Source organism: Halichoeres trimaculatus, unplaced genomic scaffold, assembly GCF_033239565.1.
Source record: "Halichoeres trimaculatus isolate MK-OKI-2021-1 unplaced genomic scaffold, fHalTri1.1 fHalTri1_scaffold_21, whole genome shotgun sequence".
NCBI classification, from domain to species: Eukaryota; Metazoa; Chordata; class Actinopteri; order Labriformes; family Labridae; genus Halichoeres; species Halichoeres trimaculatus.
The window spans coordinates 14,975,342-14,998,395 of record NW_027437199.1 but is presented as its reverse complement, the minus strand read 5'-3'; the positions used below and the strand labels follow the sequence as shown (position 1 = coordinate 14,998,395).

Here is a 23,054-nt window from a genome sequence, read left to right as displayed (position 1 = left end):
TGCTGGGGTCGGCCATGCAGAGAAGCTCACAGCATATTTGTATTGTTTTGAAGCTATCATGGTGTGGTCTCATTCAATTACCTTTGTTGTTTTATTTCTAGCTTCAAAGTCCAAACACTGCTGTCCACATGAAAAGATAAAGAAAAAGTCAAATACATGTCAAGATAAGATGACGACAAACTTGAATACATAACTAATTATAAAACTCGAACACACATATGCTTTGTAAGCGTTAACGCTATAATAACCGGATGAAATTGTTGGACTGTCGTGCATCCTTCTCATTTTCATTATTGATTTTTATCCTGTGTGCCCCAGGTACCAGCTGACATCTGATCACCATCTTTTGTTTGTTCAGCTGTCTGACGGCAGCAGGCACAAAGGAGCGCCTGAAGCACTCAGTAAGCAAATGAAGCCAATAAAGTGTTGAGTGTGGCACTTCATTCGTGCCATTGCAGGAGTTGACAAGCTAAAGACGCCACTAGCCCTCTAGGCTACTAGCTTTTCAAGATCACTGGCGCCATCATTGAACCCACTAGTCCTGACATTACTTTTCATTTGTAAAATAAAGGTCAAAAACTGAGTTGGCTATCTCATTTTGACAGACAGAGGTGTTAAAGGCTCACAGGATCTACTGCTATAATGCATTTCCTGCTTGGCTTTCAATGTCATCAGGTTTAGTAATGGTTCATCTCACAGCCCTGTGTTTAAACTGACATAGTTGTGCTGCTGCTACTGGTGGTTGATTATACTGCAGGATGAGTTTGCAGACCTCCTGGTTTATGTAGTTACATTAAGGAAACAAGTCATTGCTACAATAGGATCTTATCTCTTCTGTACTCAACTAATCCTCAGGACTGTATTTTTAGTAGAACCAGGGAAATACTGCACTTTCTATACCGCTTATCCTGTTCAGGGTCGCGGGTGGCTGGAGCCTATCTCAGCTGTATCAGGGCGAGATGCAGGGTACACCTTGGAGTGGTCGCCAGTCAATCACGTGGCTGACACTTAAGCCTTGTTCCCACCAAGCAGTTCAGTTTGTCTTGCATGGCACACATCTTACGGCGTTTCCACTGACTTATCCCAGGACAGATCCCCCCAAAAAGCCAACACGAGTCGTCCCACTTCTTGGCACCCTTCTGTAGGGGTGCCAGACTGAAACGATCCAATCTCTGAAGGTGGAGCTACAACACTGCAGTCCGTTGATTGGTCAAAAGAATCGTCACTTACTCCGACAGCGGCTGCATTTCTCCTGGCGGCTCACAGACTTCTCTGAAACAAAGTTTGATTGCACTTTGTATCAAAGAGCTACATGCCAATCACAGCTGCATGTCTTCCATCTGTGCTATTTGTTTACTGTGTCGCGTTTTACTTATTTGTAGGATTTATTAGCGGGGTAAACTGTGTCACACTGCTAAGGCATCACGTTATGTTCTACGGCTGCGGCTTTCGACATGTGCCTACCACGAGGGGGCGTGGTTTGCTGTGGAAACGCAAACGGGATCAGTCTTAACTGTACTGAACCGAACCGAACTGCTTGGTGGAATCACGGCTATAGAGACAGACAACCTTTTACGCACACGCTCAAGAGGTGTGAAAAAAATATCGATACAGCAATACATTGTGATAGTCTGATCTCTGATACAATATTAATATTTCAGCTCTTAATATGGTTATATTTGAATATTTTTGTAAAAATAAAAATTCACATTTGTTGGAAGTAAAATAGGACTTCTGCACTTCCACTGCGGTAGATGGCACCAAAGAGCAACTACCCCGTATGTTGCCAATAGATTATATTATCAATACCATTACAAAGAATATTTAAAACATTTAATTTCCTCAACCTGATACTGAGGGTTTTCATCGTACTGAGCAAGCCAAGATACCATAGACATCAATGTTTTCCTTGGTAGTTAACTGTGTAGAATATCACAATATTGTGATGTTGTGATAGATTGTGATACTAGCACATCATGACCTAAGTGTGGTGATGCATATCGAGAAGTTCTTTCCAATACTAACCCCTCACACACTCACACCTACAGATAAGTTAGAGTGACCAGTTACCCTAATGAGCATATTTTTGGACTGAGTCTGAGTACCCAAAGAGAACCCACACATGCATGGGGAGAACATGCTAAACACAGAAAGGCCTACCAGGCAAACTGGGAATTGAACTGGTGCAGCACTAACAGGTTGCTCAACTTGTGAAGATCAACCACCACATTAGCTAACAAGCGGATAAACAAAGTGACTTTTCTCTGTTCTCTGGAAGAGAAAAGTGAAGTGATATTATAATTTTTTCCAACTAGATCCGGGACATAGTTTCTTCTTGTAGAATTCTGTAATTGAACACTGTACAAATCAGACTGACTGTTTTGTCAATCTTGCCATTCCAGGCTGAATCCACTGAACTTTCAGTAACCGACCCTTTGATTAGTACTCTGCCATATGCTGTCAGCCATGTGCTCTACACGTGTGTGAGGCTTCAACCCAAAAGGCTATTCGTCCTTTTGAAGGTTCCCGAGAGTCTGAACAACGTTTGAGTAACATCCAAAATAAACTCTTTCAAATCACCTCGAAAGTCTAAGAGAAAACTGAAGCCATGCAATAAATCAGATTTTATGTTGTGATTTTTTAATATGGAGATTATTTGTTAAAGTGCAGTCAGATGAGAATAACAGGTTGAATTTGTTACTTTAATCTCTGGTCAGGCTCTGCTGAAAACACAGCAGTGACATGGAATGTGTTTTTCTGTGATCTCTCTGGCAGCACGCCGTCGTCATGTGACACTTAAAGCTGAGCTGACAAACAAAGCTGTTGCACCTCCACCCTGGAAGTCATTTCCATTTGATTCATTTGCTTCTCCTTTGAGTATCATCTCACCATGGAGTCGATTTAATGCTGTGTTGAAAGAGAAGTGAGCAACTGAATCCAGCCCACTACTGGCTCAGGCTTAGAGTACTCACAGGCGTATGAAACGCAGCCATGCTCTTGTTGTTGTGTTTGGTAGTGGACCTCGTCAGGGCAAATTGAATTCTTGTTTTTCCACACACAGTCAGCAGGCTGCTTGTTTAGGGCCCATTAAATGCGCTACATTAATGTCACTCCTCATGATTCAAAGTGATGTGAAGGCTTGCAAATGGCAGCCTTTTGTAATTGAGGTCAACTGTCTGTTCCTTAGCTGCTCTCTGGGGCTTTCTGTATCTGGCTTCTCAACAAAGAAACCATTGGGTCGGACGCTGCCAGGGAATATGGGAACCGTGATCCAACAGTGTTAACTGAAAACAGCACTGTTCCACCTTCTTCCTTCAGAGTGAACATAGGGAGCATGACAGAGGAGGTATCTAGTAGAATGATATATATCACGATGACCGCCAACTTCTTGAGTATCAGCAGACTTTTATTATTACATTTGCCAAAATTGCTGCCAAGGCTACATTGCTTCAATTCTTGCTATCAAGGCTGAAGAAGTCATGCATGTCTGAAAATACAGAGTAAAAGTTTGGTTCATTTTTTTACATCATTCCTTTCATTAGTATACAATAGAATAGAACAGAATAGAATATAATAGAATAGAATAGAACTTTATTGTCATTGTAACAAGTACAATGCATTTGAAGTCACAGCAGCAATCAAGAAAACCAAAGATAGAAAGTGTATAGAAAGTGCGAAAAAGGTCCATAAGAAAATAGATGATGACAGCTTGTCCATCATTCTCCAGTTCAGCCAGCCTCCTCCTTCACAGGGTCCAGGACTGAGCTTCTTCAGCAGTCTGTTCAGTCTCTGTCTCCTGGATCCTGTCTGCTCACAGCAGGTGAAGTTCTTCCAATGTGGCTTTGGTGTCTGATGTTAGCTCTGTTAGCCATGTCTGTGAATAGCATGGTGCTACTCTGCCCTCTGGTATTCCCTCTGTTACTGGGTTAGCACAGTTAGCTCAACCATCTTACTGGAGATAGATCTTGTGTTCCCAATAACAATGGATGGAAGGACAGGTTGATGTCGTCACTTCTTAGCTCACACCTGAGAACCAGCACGTTGTCCTCACCTCCTTCTCCTCACCTTGTGGGGAAACATCAGGCCTTACACCAGGTAGCATTGACATGCTACAGGCTGCAAACAGCTGAGTTCACATGTAAACAATGCAGCCATGGTTATATGTAGGATCTCCAGACAAACACAGGAGAAAAAGTAGTAAAAATATCACTGAAGCCACAAAAAGTTTGGTGTCCATGACCAACAAATGAGCCATACAAAGTAATGATCCACTCCGAATACAAAGACTACAAAAAAGAGACAAAAAAAATTACAAGAAACAGACAAAGAAGAGAGAGCTGCTGCAAAAGGCAGCCATAACCAACAGGGTGGCGCCTAGCAACCGGGGGGTCTCGAAACCTGGAAACCAGGGGGTTTTAGCAGGGGTCTGAGTTGAATGCTAAATACTTATGCTATTGCTGACATTTTAGCATGCTGATGTTGGCAGGCGTCAGTTTAATTTTCATATGTCAGCTTTCTAAAAAAGCCTAAGCATCACTAAATCCACTAAACAGACAAGTGTGATGGAAAAGTCGTGACTTTTGGATGTGTTTGATAATAAGGCCACAAATTATTTCAATGAAGATCGGTAAGTTCCATAGGGCTATAAATAAGATGCACTTCTGTCTTCTCTCATGTGAACAACTATCATAGTGTTAAATGCACAGGGAGCAAGTAACTGATTTCTGCTGAAGTACATTTGATAAGTAAAACATTTTTAGAGCTGTAGTTTCAAGATGTCAAAGTTCCAGGAACTATATGGTTCCTTAAGCCCCTTGTTGTCTGAGTTTCCATCGAGGCCTGAAGTTGTGTTGAATTCACCCGAAACAGACCAGTGACTTACTGTGAAAAAAGATAAAACTGCATTACACTGCCAGACCACTGGGGGCAAGTACGGTGGTCATTCAACAAAGACAACTCCATAACTTGATATTTAGAACTTTAAATAATGTTAACTGGGTAGGACTTAGTAAATGTATAAACCCAAAGGAGACCAACAAAGAAGATAACCTTTATTTTATAGTAATACATCGTATTGCATAGTAAAGTAATACAAAAATAAATCAGATGAGAAAATCAAATCAAAAGAAGTTGCTTTTGTATCTTGACAAAGAGAAGTCCGATGTGTTGTGACCGCTACAGGAATCCTTGGGAGAACGCCTTATTGTCTTACCGTCTTACCACAGGGTGTAGAATTAAGTTAAATTGTCTCCTCTGTGGGATTGTTCTGGGTTAGCGCTCCATCTTTAGTTCCTTTGATCCTTCCGAGAAGAGCAGATTGTAGGCCACATGAAAAAAACCTCTGACCGCTGAGTGTTGTCTAAGTATTTTAGACCATGAATTACGCGGCCATTCTTGGACGTCGTCTGAAGCCACAGCTGAGGTGCAGCTGACGGTAATCAATGTCAGAGGAAGAGGAAGTGAATTTAGTGACAGAGCATGGTTAAGTGGGATTATGAAGTGGATCAGCTTTAAAGAATTACTATTGAATAAATGACAAAAGTTAATACAAATAAATAATCCACTCTTAAGTATAATTCCAAAAGATTTTCTGCTTGGAACAAATGGATAAAGCAAGTTTACGTGGTTATCATGCTCAGATTGGTTTTATTGAATCAACCTTTGAAAGGAGACAAACACTTGCTTTGCTAATGAAGGCTGTCCAAGGAATAGTTGGGGAATTTTTATTTGCTTGGCAACCTTGGCTCTACATGCCTTAAAATTGAACACAATAATAATCAAGCTTTATTTTCAATGAACTCAGTTTTGAGTGTGCATTTTTTTTTAGAATAGAATAGAAGGGAACTTTATCACCATTGTCACAACTACAAGGAAATTGAAGTTACAGCAGCAATCAAGCAAACAAAAGCTGGGTTAGCACAGCTAGCTCGTCCATCTTATTGGAGATAGATCTTACATTCCCAAGGATGATGGATGGAAGGACAGGTCCATGTCATCACTTCTTAGCTCACACCTGAGAATTAGCACGTTGTCCTCACCTCCTTCTCCTCACCTTGTGGGGAAACATCAGGCCTTACACCAGTTAGCACCGACATGCTACAGGCTGCTAACAGCTGAGTTCACATGTAAACAATGCAGCCATGGTTACATGTCGGATCTCCAGACAAACACAGGAGAAAAAGAAGTAAAAATATCACTGAAGCCACAAAAAGTTTGGTGTTCATGACCAACAAATGAGCCATACAAAGTAATGATCCACTCCAAATACAAAGATTACATAAAAGCGATGAAAAAATTACAAGAAACAGACAAAGAAGAGAGAGCTGCTGCAAAAGGCAGCCATAGCCAACAGGGCGGCACCTAGCAATCTAATCTTAAATCTTTAATCCTAAATCTTACAAGTAATAGTTGACTAAATAAGAAAGGAATTACCAACCAATAACAACTTTTTCTGTGCTCTAGTTCCCATTAACTTATTGAAAACCTTAAATGAGATAGGTTTTAGTTAATGTAGAGTGTCAATTGCTCAAAGGAATTGTGGATTTGATCAGAGACTTTTATATGAGTGTAGTTTTTAGCTACACTGGCATTTGAAGGCAGAAAAATTTGATTATCCCTCCTTTGTCTATTTAAACATTAATTCCCAGAATCGGTCTGCCCCCCTCCTCCCTGCCTCTGGTATCTCTCAGAGTCTCCCTGAGTCATTAGGTAGCCAAGCTACAGCCTGTCACAAGGCTCTCACTGTCCTGGAGCCTAAAAGCGGGGTATAACTTAATTTTGCCGTCTTTGGCTAACTTTTTCACCAACTTTCTCTGTCTGCTGTTTAAATTCCAAATAATGTCAAACTGAAAGAGTTTATTGTCCTTTTTCTAATTTATTTCCTATGAACAGGGTGTCTTCCTCACCCTGTTTATAGGAAACACAAGTGGAAGGGTTTGAGTCTGCATCAGTAGCTCCATCACATGGTTCTCATGACTCCATGAGACAACTGTTACCAGAAAGTTTTCACTTTCACTTCAGGAATAAGCTTAAAGGCTGTGCACCTTGTATACACAAGCTTAAGTCTATTAGCAAAATTGCTCAACTTGGATATTTGAAATATATTGAATAGGAATCATATCATTCGTTTGGTTAACTGAAATAGAAAACCTGATTAGGGTTTTTTTTTTTTAAATGAATTTGAAGAACTGAGCTGAGTCATCTTATGCGTCAACAGAGTTCAATCGAGTTTCCCCTTCAAAGTTATTTTTGATAAAAGTTTCTACTCTGATTTTGGTCACCTTAATGTGTCTTTTTGTCTCTGTTCCCTCCAGGCTGAGTTCTCAGAGATAAACCTGGCCTCCTACGTAAACACGGGATGTATGGTGGACATGCAGGTCAACAAGGGTGGCTCCAAAGTGGTCAGGTAAGACGCACTTGACGAAAAAGCAGCTCAAGGCCTGTGACGCATTTACCCACGCAGTCAGTTATCTGCCTCAGTAAACCTGCATAAAGGCTCCAGTTTTTTTTTTCCTCAGTAGCATTGAGCATGAATGTGCGTACATAACACTGTTTGTCCTCCAAGCTGTGATGTGATTTTACCACAGGAAAGCTAAAAAAGAGAGTACTCTGCTTTAACCTTGGTGGTAAAAGTGACCATCATTAGTTAATTAAATAAATTAGGAAGCACTCACAACCTGTTATCTAGAATATTCTTTTGTTCTTTTCATGTTATTTCAAGACCTGTTCCAGCTCTACTTTTCACAATGTCATCATAACACTGCTGTTTATGTGAATGTTTATATGTGCATATGTAGAGTTATATAATGCTGGACAACAGCTGGTTGCAGTTAGAACAGTGTCAACAAGCATCCAGAAAACATACAAAGAAAATCTTCATTATGCTTTCAGAATCAGCTGATAGATGCATGATCAGCATCATTTCTATTAAAGCTGACTTTGTGCTACTTGCCTAACATTGAGCTTGCAAGGCCAGCTGTCATGATGATCAGGGACTTATTGATACTGTGGTCAAACAGAAATTTTACTTACAAAACTTACAAAATCAAAGTACTGTGTCCATAAAGTGTGCATCAACAGTGAATCAAAAAAAAAAAATGGTGCACAGCAGGCGTCCAAAAACCCTCTAGTGACTGCAAAAGACCTGCAGCAAGACTTACTGGCAGCAGGGACTGGGGTTTCTCTTCGCTCAGAAATATAAGATACTTAAGGTCCCCAACACCACACCTTTACTGATCCACAAGCACAAGAAAAGTTGGTTGCAGTGTGCTTAAAACCGTGTAAATAAATACAGAAGTTTTGGTATTCTGTTCTGGGGAGCAATAAAACAAAACTGGAACTTTTGGGCCAATGGATCAGGGGTATTTCTGGAGGAGGAAGAACAAAGCGGAATGAAGATCCTGTCCATAGTGAAGCATGGCGGTGGCTCAGTGATGCTCTGGGGCTGCTCCAGTTTTTCTGGCGCTGAAAATCTACAACAGGTGGAGTGTAAGATGGATTCAATCACGGAAGGGGGAGGGACTGAAAACGCTGTAGTAAGCATGCCAGGCCTGTAGTTGGTGCTATAACTGTCTTGCCCAGAATCTGCTTTTGGTAGATCTCCACTGAAGTAGAGTTGGGCAGATCATCTGGTGTGCTGGTGAATGTTAAGAGCAGGAACGGTGCAACAGAAGCACATTTTGTAGAACGACAATCAGCAGATTCAGCAGATTGAGCAGCACAAGCACAACACGGTAGTTCACAACGATCGTAAGAACGGTGCTGTTGTCTTGTTGTATGCGCTTGCAAGAAGCGGAGTGTGACGTCAGCGTTTCCAGTGAAAACTCTGGCTTACTGTTTACACAGCAATGGTGTTGGCAGTGTCTAAGAAAAAATCCACTCTGGAGGCCGTTTTCCCCCTAAAAACCATTAATGAGGAAATGGCCCCTTGGTCTAAGACAAGATCCCAAAATGTTCTAGGGCAGTGGTTTACAAACTGGGGACCACCAGGGGGCACTAGGGATCTTTCTTTTTTTCAAAATAGTCATTTGTCCTGAATATTTAACATGTAAATTGCTATCTTTGTCGGATTCTCAAGTTTACGCTTGTACCTAACTGCATCTCGTGTGACAGCTGCAACTTTGGCATGACGATGTCAGGATCCGTGTCAACCTGGTGGTTTGAGCCTGTTAATAAGCTACCTAAAAATCTGAACTCACTTTGAGGGACTTCCCCTGTCTTCTGGCTACATGTAAGAAAGGAATATCCCACCCTGGCTGACAGAGCCCTGAAATGCCTTCTCCCCTTTGAAACGTAATAATGTAATAATTGTAATATTTTAAAAAATGTAATAAATGTAATAACTATTGAAGAGTTAATAAAAGTTAGGAAAAACATTCTTAAAGTTGAAATTTCTTCACATATTTTGAAGCATAGTCAGTTAGTTTCCAAAGGGGGGCAAATACCATTTGGGGGGCGTTGGCACAGTAAAGTTTGGGTCCCTGTTCTAGAGTCTCCATCACAGTCCTCTGACTCGAAATTCATAAAAAATCTGTGTTGGGATTTGAAGGAGGCAGTTACAGCACACAAACCCCAAATTATTGGCTAACTAGAGGCCATTGGAGATGAGGAATGGGATAGGACTCCTGAGGAATGCTGCTAAGCATCATATTTTTAACAGGTCATGACAGCAAAAGGAGCTCCACTAAGTCAAACAGATGCTTCTGATGCTGGCCAAGTTTGTAAATTTTGCCTGTTTCCAAATTGGCAAAGAGGGTTGAATGATTTTGACATGAAAGTTTAGCTTTGGCCTTCTTTGGAAACAATCACCTGATCTATGTCTCAACTTCAAACAGTTTTTCACTAAATCTCTTTTCTTATCAGTGTTGCAGTGAAATTAGCCTCTGCAGTGACTGAAGTGGAAGTCAAGAGTTAATAACAACAGAGTGGGAGCAGTAATGGTGCTGATGTCACAATGCAACTGTTGTAAGAATGGACACAGAGCTCATTGTGTGGTTGGATGTTTTGCTGATATTACTGTAATGATAGCAAACTGTTTGGCTGCAGATGGTGTGATAACTTTCACTAAGTTGTTGGAATAAAACACTTTAAGTTTGTTTTGATAAAAGATCAGCGCATGACTAACAGGTGTTAACTGATAGACATCTAACTTAATCCCAGACTGTAGCCAGAGAGAGCTTTTTACTCCTTTGCTAGAAGTTTCTGGATAGTTCGGGGTCAGTTTACTTGCATATGGCTGCATTGACACACGCTAGTGCAAATCTAGAGCAATGATATCCCTATCTCCTCTATTTATTGTGTTTCTCAGTGCTGACCTTTGACCTCTGTCCACAGGCTCGCTGTCTGAATACTCCTTGTCTGCGTGTTCCAAGCTGCAGCACGCTTTCTCACAGCTCTGAGGTTTCAGGGTTGTGCACACAGTGAGGTTTCTCTCACGTGTGTCATATTTTTTCATGCACTGCAAAATGTTATTAACCTCTGTCAGAGATTTCTTTTAGCTTCAGGCCTCATAAAATGAAAAGCTTGTTTTTTGTTTTGAGCCTTTTCAACAACGGTAAAATGTTTAAAATTGAAATATCAGGGTCCAGTAGAAAAAATGTTGCGCTCCTGTGTGAAGACTTCCATTGCATTCAGCAATGTGCAGTTTGATGCAGCTGTGTAGCAAGGGGCTACACCCCTAGCTGTTTACATGACAACGGTTTAGAGTCAAATGCAAATTTTTTGTTGTGTTTCAGCCTCACTTTTACAGGTTGGGATTCTAGTGTTGACTTCCAATGGCTCTATTGTGTTGTTTTCATGCTCCTTTCCAAACTCTGCTGCCTTGAGCCTTCCACAGAGGATACAAAAGATTTCTATTTTTGCTGGATCGCGATCGATCAGCACAGAGCAGATGGAGCAAGAAAGGAAGTCAAGCACCGCAACTTTAAAACACCAGGTTATTTTTCAGAATAAAACACTCTGTAATGACATAAGAGCTGGTTAATTTTATTATAACAATTAAAAGAAAGAAAAACTGCTGCACAGTATTCCAGTCATGTGACTCCAACCGTCTTCATGCTGCATTCTGAAAATGCAACTAAAGGGTGTTGACAGACAAGGTAGTATGAAGCCATACAATAACAAAGCGATCCAGATAGACCAGGTACAGATCTGGTGGGAGTGTGTTTTTGATGTGCTCTTTGTAGTACCGTGGTACTACAAAGAGCACATCAAAAACACACTTCCTCTTGCACATAAGGACATAAGATGAAAATCAAGCGTGCTTCAATTTGTACTTGGAGTCATGTCTAAGACAAGTTTTTTGTTTTTACTGCAGAAGAGACAAAGTTCATCCAGCTATCTATCTAGATAGCTATGAGCACATGTGCAAGTCAAAGAAAGAAACTGAAACTTAAGTATCAATCCCATCACCCAAGTATTGATCAATACTGATCACAACATCAATATATCAATAATTTAGATTGATTGGGACACCACTACTCATAACAATAATGAATGGATCAAAGAGCCGCATGTGGCTCGCGAGCTGCAGGTTGGCCACCCCTGGTTTAAACCAAACAAACAACAACTCAGTGTTCAGTGATCAGTGGTATATGCACCCCTGTCATGTTGGTTTTTAGCATTGGTTATTAAATCATTTACAGAATTTTTTCCAAGTAGAAGTAGAATTTGCACTTTAAAATCCAGCCTGGAAATGCCACTCATGCACATCTTTTAAGTGAAGCAAAATGTGTATAGAACATTTAAAAACATTTTGCTGCATGTCAGCCGCTCTTAGTAATCATCATTTTTCATCAAGCTTGATTTAATGCCTCTGTCCTGACCAAGGTTTTTTATTCTTTCTTATTGTCACCATCATTTCTAGGTAAAATTTGCAACAGAGCATAAACCAAAGTCTATGCTTCCAGTAAATGACATCAGTAACATTTAAACTGGAGTCAACATGCAATTTTGTTAACACCGAGTGCAACGTGGCAAGCACTGCAAGGCCTACAGTAGAGCAGAACAACACACCACAAGGTACAGTAGTTTTGGTGTGTCGTGTCCCGCTGCACTGCTGTAGTCAGCCCTTTGGCTTCTTTATTCTCTGCTGCCAAAACCTCCGGCGAGCTGCTCGGCTCCAAGAGGGAACGCTGGTCTGGCTGGAGTACGCAGAATGATAAGCCACAGAGCAATGTTTTCCTCCGTCAGTATCTCTGCAGAGCTGCTGGTGCTGTTTGTAACACACATAAGTGAGTTAGTGTGGATTAATTCAGGGGAGTGGGTGTGTCAGCTGAGCAGTTTGTTATTTACCATTGCACTCAGTGAAAGTGGTTTCGAGCCACAGCATCAACTGGTTGGCTGAAATGTGGATGTAAACAAACTGGAGATAGAGGTTGAAACAGTCAGGAGGTCAGTGCAGCCAGAGCCAGGATTAAATCAGAAACATTTACTGGCCTCAGTCGGGGTAAAACAACAGCTTTTTTATTGCACTCATGAGGGCTTCATCAAATGAAGCTAATTTCAAGCTGAGCAAACTGCTTTTTTAACTTTTGTTTACTTTATGTTGGTTCACCTTTAGCCTAAAATATACTGTCGATTTATTTTTTTATGCAAACAGTTTGACAACCTCAATCCCAAAAAGTTAAGGTACTGTGTTGCTGTGTTGATAAAAACAGATTTTGATGTTTGATACATGGTATAATGTTTGAAGACATTAGGGTTGCCACATTTAGCTGTTTTTTGTGTTGTTTTTTTTCTCAGTTTTGCTAACAGTTTCAATACCTTCTTTTCTGTTTTTGGCCATTCCTGTGTGCTTCTCTACACACAGGGATGATGGCACTCCTTTTCTGTTTAAGTAACTATCCAGTCCTGAGCGCTAGATTCACCTGAAGTCATGGTAGGAGGAGTCACTGTGGTCACACACATTGATTGATAGGATATAGCAGGTGGCACTGTAAACACTGTGTTGCAGCACGACTTTAAAGAGAGAGTTTTTGTGTCATTGATCTGACTCTCGTGGCTAAATCACCATGTAAGCAAAGCTAACCTGGTTATGAAATAAAAGTCTGAAAGCTCAGAACAGTCAAAAATAATTGCTAAAGAATGTGATTTTGATCCTCAGCTACAATATAAATGTTTTAAACATTTCAGTAATTTTAAAACAGAAGCTATGCATTTACAGCAACACATACAGTATGCACCACATCAGAACCACTTTATTCCACTACCACTACAGACAGTTAACAGGGTCATGCTCATGTTTAGTTATTCTGTGTTTTATTATACACCAGAAATGTGTTACATAGCATAATATATATATATATATATATATATATATATATATATATATATATATATTTTTTTTTTTTTTTTTTTTTTTGTGAAAGTGTCATACGAAGACAAGGTTTTGTTTAGGGATGCACCGATCTGATCGGGGTATCCGGGATTGGCCCCCTAAAGCTGGATTGGGTATCGGTGGGAAAGGATCTGTCTAAACTTCACACTAAGGCTAAACTATGATATAGTCAGGGTCACAGGGTGTAAAATTTACAACTGAATTATCATTTCTGTAAATTCTGAAGCATTTTTTTTTAACCAAACTGCTGTTAAACATTTAAACACTCATAGAGTAAACAAATATCAACCTCAGCAATTCCATATGTACACATTTTATGTCTTTTACTCAAAACATTACCAGTCTTATCCCACAGTAGAGCATGCAGCTTATTATTTAACACTGGTATCTGATCAGTATTGGTATCAGTTGATACCCAAAACCTAGCGGTATCAGTATCAGGACTAGAAAAGGTGGATCAGTGCATCTCTAGCTTTGTTAGTTGAAAAATGTAACCATATACCACCAAAAAGCAGAACCAACAACTGGAGGTACATTTTGGATTTTTGCATCTTTATCAGAAATTAGGACAGAAAAATCTTTTTATTTATATACATATGCATTTTTTTTACAATGGGATACTTTTGAATAAAGTATTAATTGATGTAATTTATGCAATTCTGCTTGTTATATTTTACTTTTATGAATTATCACAAAAGGATACTCTGATCTCTAAAAGGCATGTATACTAATTAGAGACAGAAGTGTTACATAACTTACATAACTGTACGATATTATTGTCAAGCAATCTTTTTCAGACTTTCCTTTCAAGTTCATGAAAGTTTTGGAGACGAGCTGACTGGATTTGGGAAAGAACTCTAAATTACTGAACTTTGCTTTGTGACTTTTTCCACGGGTGTGGTTCTTGTCCTCGCCTTGTCACATTCCTTGCGTTCTTGGACCTCTAGATGGAGGTTGGGAGACATCCAAATTACATTAGCAGAACCTTGTCCATTTTTTTCTCTCCTTCTATTTAATTTTCTGTCCTTAATTCTGCTGGACTCGGCCAGCTGGGGCAACTCGTCTTTCCTACCCAATCCTTTCACTTAACAAGAATGTCCTCCTTTAGTTACCTCAGGTGATGAATAACCACAAAGACCACACAGAGACGATTCACACACATACACACAGAAACACAGGCCTTAAGCCCCTTTTGTTTGACCCCTGTGAAAGCACATTTTAATCAGCGGAGGACCTGTCTATGGCGGAGCGCCGTCAACACCGAACACCGCAGACAGGTTCATCTTGTTACCAAGCAAATAAATCTGGGAGAGTTCAGACGTGGCTTCAGGCGGGCTTTCTTTAGGAGTGCTGTGAATGTAATGAAAGCATACAGCTGCTGTTTTCTCATATCGACATGAATACAAATGATCCCACTAATTCACTCAAGCTCCCAACAAACACTCATTTCCCGTCCTGTCAGAGGTCATTTAGTGCTTTATTGCTCTTCCAGCTCCTTTATCCTCATTACATCTGCCTCTCAGGGGGCTTATCTCCAAATCTTCAGCACAATCTCTGTTAAGCAACTAAACAATTTCTAATTAGCTGCATTAACTTACACCCTCTTCTGTTTGGATTTCAGAGCTGGTTTTCAGATATATCTTCAGCTTTGTTATCATAGTAATTGTCAAACATTCCCATTTTCTAAACATGACCTTTAGGGGGTGAGCTCTGCAGTGAGATTAAAATTGGAGGAGATTCAGACTTAACAAACTTTGGTAGAGCCTGTCCAAGCTACCACTGACAGGTCAATACAGTCTCACATCCAGAGAGCAGGATCCCCAATCAAGGCCATGAGGGACCTCATCAGGATATTTAGCTACAGGGAGTCACCCATCACTCAGAGAGATATGGGTTCCTTGGAATTCTTTAGCCACTAGGCACAAATGACTCCTTGAATTAGCTGAGTAAGACTGAATTGTCCCAAAACAGTAAAGAACAACATTTAAAAAAAAACCTTCAAGTCAAGGAGTTTGCAGCTACTTAGACTGAGAGTTATTCTGGTGCCCTTGCATGGCATACAAAAACAAACAAGACCATAAATAAGAACATCGACTTCCCTGTTATCACTGCCAGTGGGTTCATATCAAATACCATTGATAGCTGGTGCTCAAGAAACACTGGACAGATTATTTGGATTGTTAACTCTTTAATGATACAAGATGATAATTGATTGCCAAAAAACACACATGTCTCAGCAAAGAGATAAGGCGTGTTGTTTTGTCCAGAACACAGACCTTGTCTTAGGGATTGGACCAAATGAATTCTGGCATAATGAGTAATAATCATAGACTGTATGTCACTCGTCTGTTCCTGGAACCATAAAATGAAACCAGTCTGTGGACGCAGCCACATCTGATATGACGCCAGCTGTGAGTTTTTCTTTGAACAGCTACAGGGCGCCCGATGGTCACATGACCTGAGCTGTGCCTCTGATTGGACAATCAAGGGATCCTAATAACTAATAAACTGCAGAGTTAGAAAAAAATTTACTCACCGTACAGAATGTGCTGATAGTGAAATCAGCATTTTAGACCAAAATTGTTTTTTGAACCAGGCTGTAAATTTAATGCTGTAAAAGTCTGTTCTTATGATTGGGTTTGTACGTGACTTTTGGTCTTCAAGCAGGTTCTCAATGAACAGCAACTTTTGGCACACATAGGCTTCATTTATACTAACCAGATGTTCCTCCTTGGTAATAATTGGCTCAAAGATGGCGGCCGGACTCCAACTTACTTCCATTTTATCTTGAACTAGATTGCAGTGTTCAATGACTACAAAGCCAAAAGAGGAAGGGCTCCCCCTGCTGACTGGCTGCAGTATAAACTCCCAGATGTCACAATTGGCAAGCCAAAGGAAAGTGCACCTTGCATCAGATGAAATTTAAATCTCACAAAGTGTCTCAAGTTTAGCTACTGTCTACGAGCTAAGCATACAAGCGCAGTGTATCAGGCTGATATGAGTGGAGAACTTCATTACAGTAATCAGCAAAGCATTTTTTTGAACATGCAAATGACACACAAATACTCTAAAGGAGGAACTTCAGGGTGTTTTCATTCCATTAACAAAGTTTAGCTCTGATACAAACTTACATAAGGGTGTTGGGGCACCACAAGACTCCACACAGTCTCTGTCCTCGTAACAGGACAACACAGATTTTTCTCTCCAAGGTGCATTTCCCTCTGATGACGCAGGGCCAGCGCTGCACAGCACAATGCACCATTGTGTATAAATACTGCGCTGATCCTTGGTATGTACTGTTTGGCATTTGTAGCATTCCCTCTGAGTTCCACCCCGATTATCCTTATCACTGAGAGCCAGACTGATGGGAGGAAGATAAAGCCCTCACCAGCTTTTGAGCCTGGCACAGGGGTGTCATGAAGAAAAAAGTGTGGTGCAGTTCACACATCTCTGAGGACCTTATTAGAAGGTCAAAGAGTCTGTATGATAAATGGATATGAAGACCAAAACGGCGGCATATTGTCTTGGGTTTGAATGGCTTTCTACTCTTGGAACACTGATGAAAACCTGTTAACACTGTGTGCTATTTACTTTATAACAGTCTGATACAACTTTCAGGGTTTCAGGGTTTCATGGTTCATAAGAGTTAGAAATAAAGTAAAGAAATAAAATAGAAAATAAAGAATGTAGTTTCTATTCAGCAGCAACAAAGGCAGGTTCAACAGCACGGAGACAAACATGGCAAACTTACTTGTTACAAATGTTTTATTTATTCTATCTTACCCTTTTCACAGCCGCAGCTTAAAGAAGGATTCATGGACATTTCTACCTACACATCTCCACATCTCACGCTCAATTTACTGCCTAAGTGTAACTCATGGCTCCATGTAGATCCATTCCCTTCTCGTGTCCTGATCTATAACGCTGCTTTATCCCCATCAGTGCCTGTTATCAGCTTTTATTGCACCGCTGATAACCCATTCAAAGGGCACATTAGCATATCGCCAGAGAAGTGATGACTGTGAGGCTCAGCTGATTTGGATCGTAAAGCATAGATGTGCTGCTTCAGTGTAATCCACGACCTGCAGAGATCCCTGCTCAGGGAGGAAAAACAAAGTTAATGGGTGGCAAACCTCTGTAATGCTCTGCTGCCTTGGGACACTGGCTCCATTAAATATAGCCCTGTGAAAGCCATCCCACTGGGCTTAATACCCTGTGTTTTGCCTTTCTCTTGTAATGAGGTAATACAAAGGTGTTTCTTTGTGATACTTTGCATGTGCTTTGCTTTGCAATGGGAAAAATTCAGGGGTACAAAGAATGATGGATAGAAACTTAGGATGAGAGGTGCCAACATATAGTTCATCTGTGAATAAAGAATAAAAAACAGCGAGGGAATCATTTCTCTGTGGTTGATTATGAATTCCTGTGAAATAATTGGTCCAAATGATTTTCACTTTGTTGTATGCAGAAAAAGCAGCATGTGTGGAGAGCAAAAGCAGGCAGAACACAACCACAGCTCCTGTCAAGAGTTATAACTATGCTTCCTCAGTGTCTTACCAAAGATATTTGCATGCAAGTGCAGCTCTCAGTCGAAATTTCAACCTTAGCAAGAAACTAGATTAGGGGTGGCCAACCTGCGGCTCACAAGCTGCATGTGGCTCTTTACCTTCTGGTGTGGGCTCTTCAATCCATCCATGAAAGTATATATGAATATATTGCTATGGGTAGTGGTGTGCTGATCACTTAAGTTTCAGTTTCTCTTCTATGCATGTGCTCGTCTCAATTGCTCATAGATAGATAGATAGATAGATAGATAGATAGATAGATAGATAGATAGATAGATAGATAGATAGATAGATAGATAGATAGATAGATAGATAGATAGATAGATGGAACTTTGTCTCTTCTGTAGTAAAAAAATTATTTGTCTTTGACACAGCTCCAAGTACAAATTTAAGCACGCTTACAAACACAATAAATATTGCTTTGAAAATTGTAAATGTATTGATTTTCATTTTATGTCATTTCGTTATGTGTGAGAGGAAGTGCGTTTGTAAGACCATGCGTGTGGTGTGGCTCTTTGTACTACCACTGCAATTTTTGTGGCTCTTGGTCTCTGACTGGTTGGCCACCCCTGAACTAGATGATCATAATCATCATGATGAGTTAAGTTCAGGACTGTCAGTCTTACACTTGAGTTGTTCATGGCGCGTCCACCAGGTCCGGGCAGCTGTGTGCAGAAAAGTGATGTCAATTTAGCAGCCTTGCCCCCTTGCCTGGTTCTTATCAAGCGAAAAATTTTTGTGTGACTTGAATTTTTTTTTAACTTCCACGCAAAACAATACTGGTATTTGTATGATTCATCACATGGAGATCACTGTGATAAATGTGTGATGAACAATTCCTGTCGTATATATGTGGCCACCCTGGAGAAAAAAAAAATAATGAGGAAAGGCCTCATTGAGATTCAAATTCTTTTTTAAAGAGTGTCCTTAGATTTAACGGTAAATAACAATGGTCCCAAGACGGAGCCCCGGGGCACACCATTTATTATTTTAAAAAATCTTTTATTTCACTAAATCTCCTGTTAAACTGAGACATACCAGAAACAGATAAGCAGGTCCTACTCTGGTATTTGATTGACCAAGAAGTGATGGTGTTTATTTTGGTGATGTAGATGCTACAAGGAAAAGAAAGTGTTTGCTGAAGGTGATTTAACGCTACATAAAACTCACAGAGGACTTGGCATCCATTCACAGAAGAACTTTGAATCAGATATTTTTGCCGACGGGTTCTGAAATTGGCTTCCATACAATTTCTTTATTCACTTTCCTTCTTACAACCTTGGAAATCAGAGTGTGGCATAAGACGACAACATCTTTGAATCTATTTTGGCTTCACTTGCATGCATATTTCTGTTTTAGTAGGGGTGGGAGAAAGAAATCAATGTATTATAGTGTTGGGATTTTTTGTTTAACAATTTCAAATCGTAACTTTTTTTTGTTTATAAGCTGGTTTGGAAAAAAGATAAGGTGTCAGATCTCCTGAGTAAATCTTCAAAACTGACTCTCATGTGATGTGCATTTTTTAGGGTGAATATGGCTCCTAATACATCATCATCATTCAACTTTTTTACAAGGTGTGGTGTTAAAAAAGCAAACTAAAAATTGGAAATATCGAAGAATTGCAATTTGAATTGAATCAGCAACCCAAAAATCCTAAAAGAACCGAATCAGGAGAAAAGAATACCGTCCTAGTCTTAGTTTTTTAGAGGTTAAGTCAAACTCAAACATCAACAAAATTGCAAAATATGATTCCTGACTGATAGATTATGCAATAATTTTTAAAAACTAGTTTCAAAGATTAGGTTAAGGCACATTAAGGAGGAAATGGCTATTTCTCTGTACTGTCAAAAGTTATGATGGAGATCTCTGCTTTTCCCACTTCAAATACACCCTCTGAAATGTTTCATTCTTGCAGCTTTAGATGTTTACCAATAACTCAATAAGTCATACAAAGGAGCACATGTGCTCATCATGAACTCGTGCTTCACGTGAACTGTTTGGTCTTGTTTGGTTCTTGAGCTCTAATAAACAGCTTGAGGCTGTATAAATAGCAGATCGTTTGGTCTGCTGCCACTGAGGCTGAGTGCAGCAGCAGCAGTAAGAAACAGCTGTAGTCACCCTGTCGCCGAGACCAGATCAGTCCTCAATCATGTAGCCAGACCTGACCCAGTCTAACATAAGCAACACTTGAGGACCCAGAGGCTGTTAAACAGTCTGTCTATAATTTCACTGAACAACCTGCAGCTCTTTACTTTCTGTGCTGAGCTGTACTCTGCAGACATGTGACAGTATGGTTAATGTACTGTCTGTATGTTATTGACCATTTGTATACTCTTTTCTTTGCATTTGTTGATGTAGTGATACATTTTGGAAAAGTCATTGACGCCCTGTGTTGTTTTTCAGCCTTGTTCCTTTGGTGCAGATTATGCAGTCGTGCAGTTTTTTATGATATGCACTGTAGACGATGGAGTCTACAGACAAATTTCATTATGCAACTGTTGAGCTATTTGCTCTGGAAATCCCTTTTTGTACCCAGTCATGCTACTGAACTGTTGTAAATTACTTATTATTTTTCTTCACCCATTTGTTTTAAATTACACAACTTCTTCAGTGCTTTGTTGTTCCTGTTCCAACTTTTTTTTAAACATGTTGACATCAGTTAAAAAATTATATTTTTGTGGACAATTAATCTTTCTCGATTTTAACACACAGTATTTTTTCTACGCAATTCTTTCAATGGAATAAAGAATTTTATAACCTACAAACCATGAAATTCCAACTTTTATAAGAATTAATTTCACATTTGAGGAAGCAGTTAAGTTTCTATTTCTACATTTTAATATCAGCTGATCAAAGCATCACCATCAGTAGCAATCCCACTGTCACAGTCTGCAGGCACTAGGAATGGGTATCTTTCACATTTGAAACAATACGGTACCCATGCCCGGTACCCGGCAATCTGTATCGGTACTCAGCGGTACCAACTTTGGGTACTTTTTGTATTTATGTGGCAAGGAAATATCAATTATTTAATAGTAAAATCGCTTTTTTTCAATTTAACATATGTATTCTTCAATATATAACCTTACAATGCTGTGTTCATGTCCAGCGTTGAAAATCGCCTACCCTTTCACTCCCTCCGTTCACAAGGATGCATTTAGGTACCTAAACATGGTACCTTTTGACTTTACGTGAATCGGTACCTGGTACTTATGACAGAATTTGGTCGAAACCTATACAAGTACCTAATTTGGTACCCATCCCTAGCAGGCACCTACTGCTTTGCAGTTGAAGTCCACATGGATCAGATCAATGTCACAATGTCAATGTCACGTCTGTGAATACAGATTTTCTGTGTCCATCATATTAATAATGCAAATAGTAAAAAGTTTAATCTGATCCTTTGAGAATGTTACTTTAAAAAAAGAAAATGTTTTCACTGTAGACGTAAACAACAACAGTGGATGTCAAGAATTGAATACCTGCATGGCACCTTAATCTAAACAGAGGGAAATAATGGGTAAACCAGGACTGCAGTCAAAGTGAGTTTCCTGAGTTCATGTGAAATGCAGTCTGCTTAAAACGAGGCCGCCAGGTGCCTGATGGGTCACTTGGCTCTGCTCCCAGAACAGTGTGTTAAGGAAGGATTAGGCTGTGTTAATTGGATAGATGGTCCAAAAAGATTTGGTGAACCAAGAAATATTTCCTCACCCCTTCAGCCAACAGCTGCTGAATAATGGAGCTTACGCCTGTTAACACAGGGCCCAGATGCAGTGTGTTAAGGTGATGACAGAAGAAATGTCTGACCTGAGCACAGTTAGGTTAGAGAGGTGATTCTTGTTTGATTTTTTTTTTTTTTTTTTCAAATATGGAAATGACAGTAATAGAAGATTGCTGATGAGAAGCTGGTGAGTTTGACAACTTTAAAGCTTTACAATGAGTCCAAAAGTTTGAGCGCTGCAAGTCTAAAGTGAAATGTGGAAGCTCTAGTAAACAAGAATGAACTTTTCTGCTCCTAAGCCTTTCACCACATCCTAAGAAAAGCTCCCTGGATGAGTGTTTGGTTACAGAATGACAGATTTCTCCTCAATTTGGGGTCTTATAGCATGCAAGCAGGTCTCCAAGTGACTGTCGAAGACTGTCAATCACTGCTTTGTTTACTGATGTTTCCCATTTTGACATTTTTCTTGCTAGCAAACATAAACAAAAGGTTTTTTTTTTTTTTTTTTTTCCTATGTGGTGATTCCTGCTACAGATCCTTCAAGCCAGACTTTGTCCTGATTCGTCAACACGCCTACAGCATGATCCCTGGCGAGGACTTCAGGAACCTTGTGATTGGTCTGCATTTTGGTGGTGTCCCCAGCGTCAACTCTCTCTACTCCATCTACAACTTCTGCAGCAAACCTTGGGTGGTAGGTCATCATCAATTGCACCCTTTTCCCAATGCTTTAACCCAGCCTTGCTCGGCGGCTGCCTGTGCCTGATTTATTTGGGCCATTAAAGGGAGCTGTAACACCTGTCTTTGGTGTCAGCTGTAAAAGTAACCTCCGCCACTACATAACTACATATTATGACTCAACTTGTAGCAAAAGGGTCAAAATTACAGTCTTGCTGCTAAAATTATGACTATGAAGGAGTGAGTGTGTCTTTCAAAAGAAACAAGAGTGGTGGAGAAATGCACTGAAACTCACTCAAACCAGCTTATATGATGCCATCTGATCCCCTCGTGTGTTTCTTTCTGCAGTTTTCTCAAATGATCAAGCTCTACCACTCCATGGGTCCAGAGAAATTCCCCCTGAATGAACAAACCTTCTACCCCAACCATGAGCAGATGGTAAGTTGCCTGCAGATATTATTCTTCATCTAAACAACACACAGAACAGACAAAAACAAACAGAAAAAAACAGCACTGTATACTTTCTGTTGCCCGTTTTTCATTAAATCTTTATTATAAAAATATAAAACACAGAACTTAAGTCAAACATTTCTATAACCGCTACGAGGAAACTTTCCCCCCACAACTTCAGGAATCGGTGTTTACACACAGACTGTACACAGCTTCCTGGATTTGATTTTTTTTTTTCAAGGATCAAACTTGACCAAGTGTTTCTGTGTTAAGCAGACAGAATATTTACATAACCATGAACCACAGA

At 40.0% G+C, this 23,054-nt stretch overlaps 1 protein-coding gene across 1 annotated transcript in view; it reads left to right on the top strand.

Moving 5' to 3' along the window:
* The window catches only part of syn3 (synapsin III), a 122,534-nt gene that overhangs the window by 38,898 nt on the left and 60,582 nt on the right, over positions 1–23,054 (top strand). Inside the window, exons 4-6 of the mRNA XM_074698067.1 lie at positions 7,314–7,405; positions 22,157–22,313; positions 22,646–22,735. Coding sequence (XP_074554168.1) covers positions 7,314–7,405; positions 22,157–22,313; positions 22,646–22,735 — 339 coding nt within the window. The remainder of the gene's footprint in view (positions 1–7,313; positions 7,406–22,156; positions 22,314–22,645; positions 22,736–23,054) is intronic.